The following is a 17,361-nucleotide window of genomic DNA, read 5'->3' on the forward strand; positions in this document are numbered from 1 at the left end:
CTTGTTTTTGCTGTACTTCCATCACCAAAAATGCTAACATACAAGCAACAACAGAAATAAGGTGTGATTGAGTGAAACAGGAATGTATCTCAAAGTTTTAATAGCGGGTGAAAAATTATAAGCAAGTGGAGCTGAAAGCCAGATGGGAAGTGGAGATGATTTTACTTCAGGGCAGGTTCAGTGCCAACAGTAAAAGCTCATTCATGATGCTGTGTTTATGTCTCAATTCCCCAGGAAACCATCAATAATCTAATGAGAAGGCAACGCTGTATGCCTCAAGTGACAGCACCACTTCACCATCAAATCTTTAAAAATGATAATGAACAGGTAGTGGAAATGAGAAGTTAACTCTTTTGAGAACTTCCCCAACACCACTGGAAGAGAAGCAGAAACACTTCACCTGCATCAGTGTGCATCAGGCAATGTAAGGGTGTAGTGCAGGAATGGGAGCAAGGAAGGAAGAGAAGCCATTGGAAAATCTGAGAGAAGGATGACTCCAGAATTATTATTACTTTACATCCTTGAAAACTGTATCTCAATCACATCCTTTTTTTTTTTTTTTTTTTTTCCCCCACATGTACCATTCATTATAGATCTGGAGTTAGGGGGAAGATGGAATTACAATATTTTACTTTTCAGGAAAAAAAAAATAAACCCAAGATTTTTTATGGTGTGTTATATCCATAGAGTCCATAAATGAGATTTTGTGTTCCTTTAGAGTCAACTTAATGAGAACAGAGCCCAAGAGTCTTTCTCTGCATCTGTGGGCGGTCAACTATGCTTGAAGCATAAAAAGATTTTATCTTCTTAGCCAATTTCCTATGCAGGGCTGGAGAAATAAAGCTGGCACAGAAACAGATGTTTCAACCTTGCAACCTGAAGACCTTTTATTTCTATTATTTTTATTTCTACTGTAGAAGTGCCAAGAGAATTGAGACTCCCTTGTGTTGCAGTGCATTGAAGGTTGTGCAAACAGAATAATTGACACTCCTTGTAGCACACAGTTTTCTGTCCATCTCTGCTGCTTCTTTAAACAATTTTCATCCAAGTTTCAGACTTTGTAAACATTTGTCCTCAGATTCAGCAGATTAATCATTATGGCCAATTGATGATATGGCCACAGTATCATTTCAAACCTGAGTGAAATGAAGTGCTTGCATAGCACCACATTTGTGTTGCAAAAATCAGTGAAGTTACTGAATTTTAAAATGTTGCTTGATACTGATGGTGTTCCTCTGCTTTTTTATGCTCTCATTTTTGAGATTTTAAGGCCAGCCCTTTGCAATAAAAATAAAGAATGTAGGAGGGAGGAGAAGGGACTGGGGAAGAGGTGACTGGAGTTACTGAAACTGGAAGCTTTATTCCTACTTTCATCATCTGTGGTATCATGTTATTCTTTATATGATACTCAGAGAAAGAAAATAATTGCTAATCTAATCAGAGGATAAAACTCATTCAATATTTTCCAGAATTTGATGCCTAACAGCCTGATGCTATGAATGTGCTATTTAAATTATTCAATAGAAATATTAACCCAAAATGTAATGGGGAAAGAAAAGAACAAAGTTAAGCTCTTCAATACTACCTTATGTCAAGCTTAGGTGAAAGAAGCAAGAAGCATTCAGAGCAGAAACAACTTTGCTCGAGATGGCACCAGAAAAGAAATGTGGCTTTTGTGCTACTGTTTTGGTTTTTTTTCCCCCACAGGACAAAGGAAGCATGAGAAAGTGATCTCACTAATGATTTTAGGTAGCTTGATTGAGAGAGACTTCAATTTGAGTTTTTTACATGGAGATGCTATTTTAGCTTTAAAGGAATAGTGGGAGCTCCCTGAAATGCTGAAGCAATGAGAGATTATGTTGTAGAAAGTGTAGATGATGTAATAACATTGTGCTTTTATTATCCTGTGATTCATTACACTGTGACAAATTTCTTTTTTGAGAAATAAAAGTATTCCTTTATCCCTAAATCTTCTGTCATGATAAAGCTGGATATCTGACATGGACTGAGCCTTTCTGTAGCTTGTGTTATGTCTCAAAGAAGGCACCTGGATGCTGGAGATGTCCCAATCTCCTTTGGTATTCCTCCCAGGGACAAAGAGCATACCTTAACATCACTGATAAGGGCTAATTTACAACCTGCTAGCAGGGCTTCTTCTTCTCATAACCAGCAACAGCCAAGCCAGTTGTCTCAAGAGCACAGAGACAGCACCACACACACCTGAAGCCTGAGGGATTTTTTAACAACATAATGTGTGATTACTCTGCATCATTCACACTTCAGCTACTAGTCTTACCTTTTGAGTCACCTTCTTCTATAGGTACCAGATAAATCATCCAGATTTGTGAATTTGAATAACAGCTGCTTCAAAGGACTTTTGAAATCCTACTTCCAAAATCAGCAATAGTCAAAACTCATTGTTTTGGGTTCAAATCCTATAGCAGTTTATCTTCTCTACAGCAGCTCTGTGGATCAGAGAAATTTTTACAATACTTCTTTAATTTTGAAATTTAAGTAGGATTTTTTTTTTTTAAATTTTTAAATCTGATTATTTTGTAAGCTTTACCTCCAGCCAGACTTTATCAGGCTGGTTCACAATAAGTTATTTGTTATGTCAGGTTCACATAGAAATAAAAAGCACAATAGGTCAGTACATGGCTCTTCATATCCTAAAGCCAAAATAGTGACAGTCATTGTCTTCTTCAGTGCACAGCAAAGATCTCACATAAACAAGACAACAAAAGCAACATCAAAGATACGAAATGCAGGGGAAGTAATATATTAAACATGCAGTTTTCTGTGAGCAGTAGCCTCAAGTTCAGCATTTCTGATGCCAGTAACGACAGTAATAAACAGTGTGATAAAAGCAGTTTTTAGCGAGTCAGGGGGGAATGATATGAGCGATGCAGCCTGTAATGAGTTCACAGCTGAGAAGTAAGCCTTAGTCTGCATCAACATTTGAGATGAAGAATAAACAGGGACTTTTTCCTGTTTATTAACCTCCCCTTTGTTTTGCCACAGGGCTTACTTGTCAGGAAGACAGAAACGAATGTGAAGAGAGTCTTTGTTTTCCTGGAGTATCTTGTATGAATACCTTTGGATCGTATGCATGTGGAATTTGCCCCAGTGGAATGGAGGGAAATGGTAAAACTTGCAAACGTAAGTGGTTTACATGATATATTTTAATAAATGGGGGGGAAATGTGCTTCAATTCTACAGCTATTATCCCTAATTGCCACTGTGCCACTTACTGTTAAGTACGGACCTTTAAATATACAAAGTGGATATTGTCATGTCCTATTAATATGGATAATTGCAAATTGGTCTCTGTTTGCTATTTTTCACTGCAGTTCAGTTTCATTTTCATTAGAATGAACACAGTAGCATACAAAAAAGTATTTTCCAGATGCCAACAAGAAAATTAGCCAAGGATATTCCCCTGTTTTCTACTATTTCATGCCTAAATACACCATCCCCTAACAAGTACTTGGGGAACACCCCAGGATTACTTTTGTTTTGAGTGAATGCTGTGTAAGCAGGATGTAGGATAAAGGGAAGAAGATCCATATGAAAGTCCTCACATCCTCTCACCTCTGTTTTTTCCAACATGTTCTTTCATTAGAGGACATAGTCCACAGCTGTCGACCTCATGCTTGGCATAAAGTCATGCCACAGGCCCCACTAGTGAACAGTAAGGCTAAGAACATCTTTACACCTGCTCAGTGGCTGCTATTAGGGCAAAAGCTTCTTTAGTAAGGAGACTGCAGTGACTTTGTACTCTGCTGAGACCTTCCCAGTGCATCAGATACAGCCTACTCACATGGTGCTTGTTTCAGTCATTGCCACACAAATCACCCAGAAGGCAAGAAATCAAACTGTTTCACATTTGTTTGTTGGTATTTCCAAAGAAAGCCAAGAACCCAAAGATAAAGAATACAGATATTAACTGTGAAGATATCAACTTCTCCTCATATTGACTACCAAAAAGAAAACAAACAAACGAAAAAATCTGATCTGATGCAGAAAGACTGTTGTAACAGCAGCATTAAGGATCCTGGCATCAGCAGGACTGACTTTGCCAGGTTTACCAAACATCCCTTCCATCATATTGCCAAATGTCTGTACAGAATGTGTGGGCTTTGTTTTTTAATTCTGTATTATTTGGCCACACGGGTTATTTCAAAGTGATTTTGCATCTGTTTCACTAACGCATTTTTTTGTTGCTAAATTGAGCAACGAAGGAAGAATGTACAAAATACTGCCCTTTTAAAATATATCAGAAAAGTAATTTCTTTCTTTTTTTTTTTTTTAATTACAGAAAGGGTTCTGTATTTCTGAAATGCATATTTCTTAGAAGGAATAAACCTGAGGGCTTCCTTGTTGACTTCTTTATTCTTTGTGGTTCTGACAAAGAGACTTGCCTACTCACACTTCCCTTGCTGAAGCAAGTGTAAAGGCTTCTGGGAGGAAGGAGAAGAAACCTGAAGTCATTTTATAGCTGTTAGAGTGGGCTATAGCTCATTGCATCATTTAATATGAATAAGAAGTCGTAGTCCCAGGCTTTATTAATCCCAGGTACAGATTATCCAAGAAATCTAGGGCAGCTCACACCATAGATCCACAAAGACTTTGCAATCTCTATTTAATTCAAGAAATTATTTTAAAAATGATGCAGAAACCAATTTTGCCATATTCATGTAAAAACTTTGCTGCATGTCAGCAGCTGGCTCACCTGATTTGCCTTTATTTGCTTGATGGTTGGCTTCCCCAACACACTGATGTCAAATCAGGGGACCTGAGTTGCTGTTGCTTTTTATCATCAATCACAGCTAAGCTCTAACACAGTTTCCTTGTCTCCCTGCTTTCTTTTCACAGCTGTGCTTGCTGCTGACACTACAAAAGCTTTCAGCATGGAAAAAGGCAATGACAAAGGTGATTTGAACAAGACTGAGGTTAAGCAGCTACTCCAGCCCTTAGAGGAAAAGGCTTCTCCCCTTATTAAGAATTTTAGCATAAGTGATAGACATGGTGGGTATACAAGGATATGGAATCTTTTTCTGTTGCTGCAGTTTGAATGTTCAGAAATCATAATTGTTGCCATCTTGACACTAAACATAAATTAGATGCTTATGAGATGTCATAGAAAGATGCAATTACAAATCAAACCCCACCTTATTCCGTCAGACTGGATTGCTGCTGAACCATTTTGCATGGGAAGAGAGCCATTCCAGTAACAGCAATTAGAATGCTGAGGCTTAACTAGAAATCACATCCCTTCTGAGGCAGAAAATTCACTCCAAATCTTAGTGATCAATGGAAGGCAAGAGAATAAGAGTGACAGCTTATGCCAGCTTTCCAATGCCATGTGACACTGACATTTTATTTCAGCACTTGACATGCAGCCTCTCAATTAAGACTGAATATTGAGCAAAAGTGAAGACTGAGTCTTGAAGCATGAGCTTGAGGGTGGCATCTGCTTTCCTCTACACTGCCATGCTCTCTAACAGGGCTTTTTACCTGCATGCTGCTAAAGTTGCCCCAATTCTGGTTGCTGCATTTTCAGTTGATATTCCAGTAAAAGCAAGGAACAGAAGAATTGAGCCTGGACATATCTGTTGCATTAGGGAACATGTTAAAGAAAACTTTTTCTTTTCCTCTCACCTTCTTTTTTACATCTGTGCCAGGCCAGCCAGCACCTAACCAGAACTTGCCTTGTACATGTATCCATCATGATATTGTACGCAAGGTCCAAGAATAATGCTGAAAACACTTGAGAATTGTGATGGAGGCAATTAAAAAAGATCTACAGCCATCATTAAGATTTTACTCATCATCTGTTCTCTGTGTTGACACTATTAAATACTTCAGAAGCAGTTCATATACACTTGCTATTCAGTGACATCATAAGTGATAAAATATTATATAGTACCAGAGTGTTAAATTTTGCACTAGTTCTAAGATAATTAAAGTAGGCTCCTGTCATACAAGGTTTGACACATTAAGGATGATTTCTAGATCAGAAACATAGATGGACTTGACAGTCCATTTTTAGAGGTAGGGGATATGTGTTGTAAGGTTTGGTGATTAGCTTCCAATTATAAAAGACCAAAATGATGTTAAATAATAGAGTCACCCACTCAGTTCATATTTCACTGAGGCTGAGAATTACAGTTTCTATATTATCCATGATAAATGCCAAACAACTTTGAGTAATAAGCTTGAAAACATGCAATTAGAGGACTAATAAATCTTGCTTTAATGAGAAACAGCTGTTCTGTTACACTGTGCCTACAGGACATACTCATGTTTGGCTCAAGGTCTGGGAACATGCAGCATTAAGTAGGTTTTAAATGAGTAAATGTAGATTAAAAGCTTTAGTCAGGCTCAGTCGCTGCTTAATTTTATATATGCATTCAGTTTGAAAAATTATAAATAAGCATGCTTGAACTCCCTTCTTTTTCAGGGCAGGCAGCACCCCTGTCACACATGACTACCTGTGCCAAGAGGCCCTGTTTTCCTGGAGTGCTGTGCCTGGACCGCAGAGCCCCGTACGTGGGGTACCTCTGTGGCCAGTGTCCCGACGGGTTCTTTGGAAATGGCCGAATCTGCACCAAAGTCCCCAGACCAGGTACTTTCTAATTTGGGGGATTTTTAAAGAGGTTTTGCATAGAAAGGCTGTGAGGAAATCTGAACTAGCCTGGCATTACAATGTGATGTGTTTAATAGTCAAACACTGAAGGCTTTTTTATAACTGTGAACACTCTTACCTGATGAGCAGCTAGTGGGTATTATTTCAGAAATATCCGACTCTGTGAGTTGGGATTCAATACATTAACCATCTCATTTGCCACTGAAGAGAATTCTTCACAACAGGATTTACCAGATGATATGAGTCACCACATCTGTATTGCTGCCACAGCACTGGCATAGGATTTCAAAACATGTTTCCTCCTCAGTAAGATCACAGAACATGACACACGCCTCTGTCACTCCACTCGCCTTCTTTCCTAATTCCTTTTTCCACAAAGCATCTGTTCTCCAAGGTGACCTTTGAAGATGATGATAAACAAAGTCTCATGTAAGAACAACTGTATCAACAAGCAAAGGCAACATATAATTAAAGCATCTCAATAGTATTGTTTGTGGACTGGGCAATAATCTTCCTTAGGGAGCTCTGAAGCTCAGCTGGCACCATTTATCTCTGAGGACTGATCATTAGAAGAGGTCTTCAGCTGGGGTAAAAAAAAGTTGGGCCCTGACCTCAGGCAGAAACTGGCAATAATATAGCAACCACTCATCTGTCATCTCATCCTGGTCTCTCTCAATGAAATTCTCATAATTCAATATATGGTTCTCCAGGGACAGTCTGGATGGTTGTCCCCTTTTACTGCACAGTGATTTGCCAAGAGAACTGATGTTTATTCTTTAATAACAGTAGTGACTAGCTCAGATTCCTCTTTTTTTTTTCCTTCTAAATCTTTTTCCTAAGTATTCAAGACAGACTGGCTTGAAACCTGTCAGATTGTTCCCCAACCTCCCACACTTGACTAACCCACTTTCAGCCCCCTTTCTGTATCCAAATCAATGACTGTTTCCCTAGCATTGTATTTTAATGCACATTATCAAAGTGGAAGCAATTTTACTGCTTAGTGTAGGTATCATCCAATCTCTTTGAACTATAAATTGATTTTAGCCACTTTGCTGAATCTAAAGGTCACAAAAATAAACCAAACATTTTTCATTCTCTAGCAATGGGTATGTACAGTGTATTACTTAGTTTGTCAGAATCCCTAAGTCAACTATTGACTCTTTGATAACTTGGGGAAGCTGTAAAAGCAGTTAGCAAATAAAAAATATCATTGTGCATATAAATAAAGAAGCATATCTGTTATTGCCCAAAGCTGCACCTTGTCATTAATGGGATAATGGGATATACATTGTACACCCCAAAGGCCATTTAAATGCTGTTGAGTAGAACAGATAGTCTACAGCTGTAGGTATTGGTACAGTAAATCAGACACTCTTACACAGTGCTTATCTAAACATTAACCAATAAATTTGTGTATGTTTTAAAAAGGGAAGCTTCAAAAGGAGTTGCCATTTCCTGTGATTCATACCTGTCATACACAGCTCCAGGCAAGATTTAAGAAATATCCCAAGTATCAGGATCTGAAACTAACACATGCTGCTTTCAAAAGCAAGTTGTATATCAGAGGCTGAGGGGTAGTTTTTCTTTTTCCTCTGGAATACACAGAGCCAGGGACTCTGTGTTGCAAATGTGGCCATGTAGCCAGCTGGAGCACTTTGGGGAGGGAATGAAGAAGAATTATTTTTTGTTCTATCAGAACCCTATATTCACTGACGTGAATTATATCACAATAGAAATGATGGGAATCTTGAGCCTCAAGGTTATGTGAGAGCAGTCATTTGTTTTAATATTTAGAAATGAAAGCAATTGCTGCAGCTGTATGAGTGTCCTAATTTATGACCAAAACGACTGGCTTAACTTCCTTTCCCATGTGCTTTGCTAGTTGAAGCAGAAGTATTGTATAGCATTAATGATTAAACATTATCAGACCTTCAATTAAACTTAGGTAGAGTTATGGATTATGATTATTGTGAAATACGCCCTGTTAGAGTAATAGCTTCTCTCCCTTGTAACTTATGATATCAGTCTTCAAATGAAACAGAACAAATCCTCTTCAGCTTAGTACAGTGCTTGTGACAGCACTGAGATTATGTGACACTTCTTTCCAACTCCAGTAATTGTAATCTAAAAATACTCTTGCTGATCCCTATTTTGAACTATTATTGGCCACTTTTGACATGAAGTTATGCTCAATTGTTGCAATCTAAGGATTAAAGGATAAGTATTTTTTCATACAGAAACTGCAAAAATTACCCAGTTGCCTTTGTAGACTACTGAGGAGACAAAATATGCCAGAAAAAAAATTGTTTCCTAAGTTAATGCTTGATGAGCTGCACCCAAAAGTCCTTCATTTTTTATTTAGAATAAAAAGCGTACCATTTCCTCATCACTGATATGTGGTAGGTATTAATCTCTCAATATACTTTACTTACTGCGAACTACTTAACTCCACAAGTAAGTGTCTGAGCTATATTTACCTGCTCTGCCAACAATTCAGGGCCTCATCCTGTTCTCACTTATATGTTTTACCTGGTTCAGATCAGTAATTTGTAGCAGTTAAAATCAACCAGACTTGATTGCTGTTGGTTTTGAAATAAATCAGATTAGTCTGAAGGAAAAGCATCATCAGTGTCAAAGGTGGCACAGAGTTGCATATATAAACAGAAATTATTGGTTTAAAAAAATACATTTTCATATCAGAAGCAAACTATTTCTATCCCTTTGAAATCCAAAATCCTACATTTCTGAAAAAAATTACTAGTAGGATCAAAAGTCCCTTAATTTTTCTGGCATTGAATAAAGAGGGAAGTCTAAGGAATTTCTATCTATCCAGGCTTCACTGAGCACATTTCACATTTGTATAAAATATGTTTCCTTTCTGTTAGAAGAGGCAGAGCTATTAAATCAAACCATACAGTATCATTGTTCATATTCTTGGCACAAAGAAAATGAATATATCCTAAATCTGGTGATGTTACTGCATGATGCAATATTAGTTCTCCTCAGACATTCCTGGTATTTCTCTAGACTGGTTTCATCTCTCACAGTCACACTGATACCCACCTGTTTGCACTTTCTTTAGCAGGTTAGAGAGCTTGGTGTCATCACAAAAGATTTATTTTTTTCCTATTAGTAAATCAGCAATTTTACTGGACAAAGCAGAGCCACATCCATCACTGATAAAAGATTGTTTGTCCAGAGCCAGCTCTCTCTGCCTTTCCTGGTTTAGGGAACTAAGATCAAGGGAGAGGATTGTTTTATGATCTCTGTAATCGAGTTCTGCTTTTCCATTCTGAACATCACTGCTAGCTCTCCTGCCACAGCAGTTAATTTGCAGTGTTGTAGCACTTGATATACTTTTGTGTGTGCCATCTATTTGTTATGTTTATGGACTCCATATTTTACACTATTCCAGCATCTGCACAGTGCTTCTGAGTTCACTTTGATTTCACATCAGAGAGACCTCTGTGACCTTCTAATTTGCACCACTGTCAGATCAACTTCAAAGTGTGGATTTAAAAGGAGAATAAAATGTTTGGAATTAAAAGAAAGTGTGTGTTTAAAGTTTAAGTGTGTAGTGCTTAGTCTAACACCAGAGTATCATATTAGTCTAAAGTTTTACATTCTTAACTTTTAACTTTGAAAGCACTGCTGACATTATCAGCACTCATCACTGATCCCTGTCCATGAAAAATAAATAACTCCAGTAAGAGCTTTGGTCATCAACCCAAGGTTTCATCTCTGGAGCTACCTGCAGGAGTGGGGACTTCTTACTGACTGGAACCAATCAAATGATTTTGCTTCCAGAGATGACTGAAGAACATAATGGACTCCTTTCATCTCTGATCTAACAGAATTGATGAATTTGCATTAAAAAGATCAAGGCTGAGATTCCAGTCTCAGTTACACGAGCATAAATGATAAGTTATTCCACTAAATGAACAGCATTAGCCTAATGGAGTGAGCCAAGCACAGTTCCTAGAAGACAGATCTTAAAACCACACACAGAACTTAGCAACATGGTTGGAATGTACCAGCTGGTGTAGACACAGTGCACAAATCTTTCAGCATCCAGAGGATGCTTTGCAATGAGTAATTAACTAACCACTCTTGACTTGGTTTATGCAATGAAATACAACGTTCACTTGGAGGCAAGAATATTTTGATCCTGTAGTCCTTACCTTTGAATTTGTCTCAGTTCCTCACAAGCAAGGCATAACACAAAGACAAAATAAATAGTAAGCAATACTCTGTTTTGCCTGTGTGTGCTATTAACTCTCAGATATTCTTGTTGCCTCTGAAACTGGGAAGCATTGCATCTCTATGCCATGGTTTCCAGCCCCTAGGTCTGACTCAGGCCATTGAAAACCTACCCACAATTCATCTTTGGAATTTATGGTGGAAGTTGCCAATCTGTTCCCTGAACTGCTTCAGTGTTTCACATTTGTGTATTTCAGGACAAAATGTAGGTTTTTGTCAGGCTGACCAATTACGCTGTAATGACATCTCCTTCAAGGGGCACATGATGAAATGGCAACTGAAGCAGGGTTTGAAGTGTTCCACAAAGACATTCCATATAAGTTTGTGCTCATTTGCAAATGGTGCACCAGTAATCTTTGCACCAGGCCAGAATCAGTCTGGCATTTTGGAGATAACCTGTGACCCTTTCCTGCCCTCTGAGTATGATTCTATGATTCTATGTAATTGCCACTGAAAATCCCCTCCTGTACTTGTCAAGATAGAAAGGGAATCTGAGAGTATTTCTGATAGCTTTCTCCTCCTTAGGGATACCTAATAAAATACTAAGTATTTTCAGAAAAGTATCAGGAGGCCTGTGAAGTATATGTTATGACCCAAACATAACAACTAAAGTATGCATGGTGGGAAGAATATGTTTAGATAATTTAAAAGATAAATGGTTTCCAGCTTCACTGATCCATTTACTCTGTCAATCCAGAATTTCTTAAGTGCTTCCAATCCAGATGATATATTTAGGAAATGATGTAGCTCAGCAATAGAAGACCAATGAAGCCCAAGCCATAAAACCACTGGGGAAGAGGACTCAGCTATATGCCATGAATAATATTTACATTCAATCAGATCATCAAGTACAGATTACATTTCTCTCCTACCAAGAATGTGCCACCTTTTGCTTAAGCAATCAGTGTGCCATCATGACTTTTAAGTGATAATAGCAACTCAGTCTCCAACAAATAATCTATGGTGGCTACAGGCCCTGCAGTTTTTTTACAGTGACAGAAGATTATCTCCTCTTAAAATTTTCAAGCTCATTTAATCATCTAGCTATAAAAGCACACAGCTTTTAAAGTAAGCCAACGCTGTTTCCACAAATTTGGTAAGACTGCTGTTTTGTTAAAGGCACTTAGAAGCTCTTTAAAGCTGTAAGTAGCTCACACTGGACCAATATCCTGGCCCCATTAAGGCAACACAGGATTTTTGCCACTAACTGGAAAAGCAAACCAGGAGTTGAAGGAAAAAAAAAAGGATTTGTGAGCAATACAAAGAGTAGTACAGTACAGGTGGTCAAAATAGGTGTGAAATTCACAGACTCATCATTGCAGGGCAAATTTAGAACTAGTTCATTAACATCAATGGACAGTTACCTATAGGTGCAGTGGCACCCACTTCACTGGATTTACCTGCAGAATCAGGTGATAATCACTGCTGATCCATGTGAATTTTGCCTCCAGAATTACACATCCCAGCTGTGACAATTCTCTGTACCCAATTAGTTCACTTCTGAAGGGACAGAGAAACAGCTTGTAGCTAAGACAACACAACTGATCCTCTGCTATGCAGGAGAAAATGATATCTCATGCTCATAATTTATGAGATTGAGAATTTCATAGCATAGCCCAGTTTTGAAGAAGCCTCAAAAAAGACTCTGTTCCAAACTTTGATTTCTGAAAGAGAATTCTCTCTTCTATTACAATAAAAACACAAGATACTTTTGAGGTTTTTTGGTTGTTTGTTTTGATTTTGTGTAGGACACGGAGGGAAGGAGAGGGGAAGAACCACACTCTGGGGAGCATCATCAGAGCTCTCTGGTCTATAAGTGGTGGAACAGATGATAAACCTTTTAAATTGCTAAAAAATAACAGTTCTCACTTAGAGTTTCTCCATGCTAACACACATTGCTTATGGTGCTTATAAAATAAGGTCTTTAAAATCTCAGATTTGAATCAAGCTATCTGTTTATGAAATTTTAAATTCTTAAGCTAATATAATACCTGACAGGAAAGGTTATCCTTAAGTCTTCCTTCTTACCCAAGTGCCTTTAGCCAGTTCATAACTTCTCTTTTATATTTATTTGAATAAAAAAAAAAAAAAAATTAATCAAAAAAGGACTTATCTTTGTCATAGCTATTTATGTCACAATGCCCTAAGTGACCACAGCTTGCTTCAAAATTCTTGTTCCATTAAAAACAATAATTTCCACCATACACCCTCAGAGCACATCCTGAAGTGCCACTAACCAAATGTCTCTACTTTCTCATCCTAATTGCCTTTCAAAGACAAAACCACAAACATTTTAAAGGTATGGCTGCCCCCACCATGGAATTCCAAGGTTAGAAGTAGGTTTAGCCAAGAGCTGATGACCCCTGTGTTTAATAAAGCAGTGAGCTGTAGCTAAATAGCTGTACTTCAGGAACTGTTGCATCACCAGCATGGACTGTTCAGATGGAAGCTTGGATTTAGGGATGCTGATCCCTCTGCTAAGCTGCAGCTTGGATTCAGTGCACATTGCTCCTCATCTTTCTGCACAGCTAAACAAGCACAGCATTTATCATCCCTAATGTGCTGGCAACAGTGAAAAACTCATTTGGTTAAAGTAGGCACAAATTAGCAGAACTGAGCAAGAACTTTTGTGATATACCATCTGAAAACTTCTCAAAGCTCCTTGATTTTTTGTTTAATATATTAGAAAGAAACAATAGCTGGTTGCCAACTTACTCAGTTGAAATGGTGCAGAATTCTATAAAAGCCTGAGCTCACTGAGGGTATTTTTATGTGCTTATATGGTATTAAAACAGATTCATCACTGGTCTCCAGAAAGGCATAGTTCAGATTGTTTCTTGGCTTTCATATGTAAAGTAACTCATTTTTTTGTGTTTACAGCCCAAACCAACATAATTATAGTTTTAGACCATTTACTTCTTGAATCGGATAAAAGGAGATTTTCAGTAAAATATTCAAGTTTAAGCTGGTTTTTTCTTTGAAGGAATATTATCAATTTTCTTTTGAAGAAATGTTATGAACTTCCTTTATAATCTATTATTACAATTCTAAAGTATTCTACATAGAAGTTTCAGAGAATTAGACAGAGACAATCTGTCTTGATTTAGCCTGCTTTGTATAGATCTATCAACCTGTTCAAGCCATGAGAGAGTCTGAAGGCCCATGAGACATCATCAGATAAGAGCACAGCTTCTATTAATTTCTCCATCTCTTGCAGTGCTGAGAAGTATAATGCACTGCCAGCTCCTGAATAGAAAATATAATTTAGTTTTATAAACTCTATCTTAATACTGTCTTTGTAGCTGCTGAAATAATATAGTTGCAGACTCAAATAATTGGAGAAGGTGGAACACAAAGGAGAGGTAAAAGTTCAGACCTGAAAGATGGACAAAGGATAATGAAAGAAAGGACAATAAAACAGTTAAGCAGGTGATCCGGGGTGTTTTGAAACACAACCATACTTCTGCTTTTACTGTTTTGTTAGCTGGGTATTCAGAGAAAAGCACAGGAAGAGCACTTCTAAAAACTGCAGCAAAAGAATGGTTTAGACCCAAGGAAAGTCAAGAGCACAGAAAGATCTTGTAACAAAGAGGAGCAAGGCTCTGGTGCAGGGAGTGAGAGCACATCAAACGTGTTGGGTTTTTCCAAATCCCAGGAGAGAAATTTTCAATTAAATCTTGAAATAAACTTGAAAGTAGGAGAGGTGTTTAAGAAAACATTGCTTGTTTGCAAAAACATAGCTGGTTTATAGATCTCCATATAAAATCCAAAAAAAAAAAGATACTGATAAAAAGACGGATAGAGGGGGGAAAAAAAAGAAAAATCCCTGTTTGGGGAGTGTGGTCATATCTTTCCAATCAGTAATTCTTACACCATTTCTAAAAACACTGTCTGTGGTGACCCTGACATTAAATTTTCTAATGAAAACTTACAGAAAACATCACAAAAGTAGAAAAACCCAATAAACCGGCAAACAGAGTATGCAAACACAGTGCACAAAATGCATTATTTTCCCCAAAGGCTCTTTTTTCTGTGCAGCTGTTATTGTGTTCACCACCTTCTTGCACTTTGCCTTTTTATGATCTCTTGTCCCAAGAACTGTACTGACCAAAATTGGATGGATACCTCCTTGAAATGCAAATACACAACCATTAGGTGAAAGTGCCATGTATTAGGATAAATTCCATATTTAAAACTGTTTTTCTTACTTTCAGACATGAATGCCATTGTAAAAATCCAGGTTACAGCCTGATCCTACCATTACTTATTCAGGACATTTGAAAAGGAGCCCATCATTGAAAGCCTATGGAGAATTCCAGTTTAAATAAATATAAATTAAGGCAGTATTAGTGCCCCAACTCTTGTTTTTTTTGTTCTCTTAATCCCTAAATCCCTAACGCTTTCTGTTAAAAAAATATTTATGGCTAGAAAAATATTTTATACAAGGAAAGAGCTATACCCAAGCAAAGTCTTTCTAAGGCCTTGTTTTGGTATTTGAGTATGAAAGAGATTGTCCTTAGTTTTCTGTATTCCTTGACATGTCTTTGATACATCTGAAAATATTCTCTGCCATGTAGTTTGTAGTATCATTTCTATGGTGATGAACTCCTTGCTTCCTGACTGAGCATCTCAGAACCCCCATTTTGTTTAAATTCATCATTTAATGAATTGAGATACCAATTATATTACTCTGAAAACATATAAGCAACTATGTAGTGATGCAAACAAATACAAATACCTTTCAGGCAACAAAAGCAAGCCCACAATATCTTCTTATATTAATGTTTTTTTGTATACTGACATAGGATTTCAACATCCCAGAACTGGAAAATGGCCTCCTTGATGGTGGAGTCCAGACCTCATTGCATTTATGGGAATCATTTAATCTGAATATAGAGAGATTCATAAAGAAGTTTAGTGAGTGAATCAGCTGAAGAGCCCAGTTTTTCTCCTGCACAAAGAGCATTGTGTTAGAGCTGAATGATTTTGTATTTCATACACACAAACTAAATCTGCCTTGCAAATTCCGAATGGTGTCACAGAATTGTGAACGTGCAGCTGCACTCACATTTGACAAACAAAAGAGTCTGAAGCAGAGGAATAGTTCCCATCAGAAGTGCCTGGGTGATGCAGGCTCCCTGTGGCTCATGATTCTGGTAGGTAAAGGGGAAGAAATTTACTCACCAGGTAGCAACATCAGCAGCACAATCCCATTGCTATCAGGTTGAAACCTATAGCTCTGGGACAGTGAACCAGATGTTCACCTTTTCATTTCATCTTTAAAGCAACAAGTGACTAAATTTACCCATCACAGAAGCAGTGGTTTGAGAGCACAGATTTTACTAAGACTGACTATGCCTCTACAAATGGGCACAGAGGAGTGAGAGTTCTTTGCTGCTCTGCTGAGCTGTGTGGATGGAAAGGCACACCAGGTCCTCAAGATGCCTTGCTGGTCCTCAACCAGCCTGGCTGGTTTGTTCTCTCTGCCTGTGCACAGCCAGGGGCTCATACACAGCTCCACATCACCTCCTGGTTTGTGAATTCCAGATCTGGGTACCTCTTACCATATCCTCTATTTCCACATCTGTTGCGGCAAGCCTTCTCTCAGGGACACAGCTCTTCTCCAGAGCTCTCTTACCATCCCTCTCCTCAAGCATCTTCCTCTCTTCTCTGATTCTGCTTCTGGGAGCATGCCTTTTATTTTGCCCTTCAGCCCCGCCCATTTCTGGCTGGGGCAGGCCCTAATTATTGGGCACAGCTGGGCCTAAGCTCCCAGTTCATTATCGGCGACACCTGAGGACTTGTGGTTCTCTCTACACATATCTTTCAAAGGGGGGGTTATCTTTTGCCCATCCCTACTTCCAGTGTGTTCTGTGTTCCTGAACTCTTTTACAACACATTTGACTTTTCAATTTTCGGCAGAAAAAAATAGTTAAAAAAATAACAAACTCTAAACTTAAGCTCCTATCTAAAGTTACAAAAATATCACGGTCTCATTAGTCTTTAAAATACTTTTCTTTCTATAGGAATAATCCTGGAAGCACACCCTTTGTAAAACTTGGGAAGTCAAAGCTTTACCTTGCCTTGAAAAAGCTGAGGAATTTATTCTGGGAGTTCTTGTTTGTGATTGGAAGAGACATCAGTGACTGGGAGGTTCAGTAAGCACCTAAATATAGGGAAATTCTGGATGCTTAAGAGGAAGGAAGGGAGAATCAAAGATACATTTCTAAATATTTGGGAGAGGGAAAACACTAGGGTATGCTTGAAGGGCTAAAGAGAATATTTAAGAAGTAAACATGCTCTTACTAGAGAAAAAATTTATGCCCTAACTTAATCAAATAAAATGGCAGATTAAGAATTGATGGAAAAACAGTATTTCCCTAGAGTTTCCATTGACAGCTGCTTTATTTCCACTTTCTCACCAAATAAATACAGAAAAAAAATATTAACAT

General features: G+C 37.9%; 1 protein-coding gene across 1 annotated transcript in view; it reads left to right on the plus strand.

The window, feature by feature from the left end:
- Nucleotides 1-17,361, plus strand: part of LOC139797375 (von Willebrand factor D and EGF domain-containing protein-like) — a 182,774-nt gene that overhangs the window by 114,358 nt on the left and 51,055 nt on the right. The window contains exons 18-20 of the mRNA XM_071746450.1: nt 3,022-3,159; nt 4,876-5,028; nt 6,464-6,628. Of these exons, the coding sequence (XP_071602551.1) occupies nt 3,022-3,159; nt 4,876-5,028; nt 6,464-6,628 (456 nt within the window). The remainder of the gene's footprint in view (nt 1-3,021; nt 3,160-4,875; nt 5,029-6,463; nt 6,629-17,361) is intronic.

Source organism: Heliangelus exortis, chromosome 6 (assembly GCF_036169615.1).
Source record: "Heliangelus exortis chromosome 6, bHelExo1.hap1, whole genome shotgun sequence".
NCBI lineage: Eukaryota > Metazoa > Chordata > Aves > Apodiformes > Trochilidae > Heliangelus > Heliangelus exortis.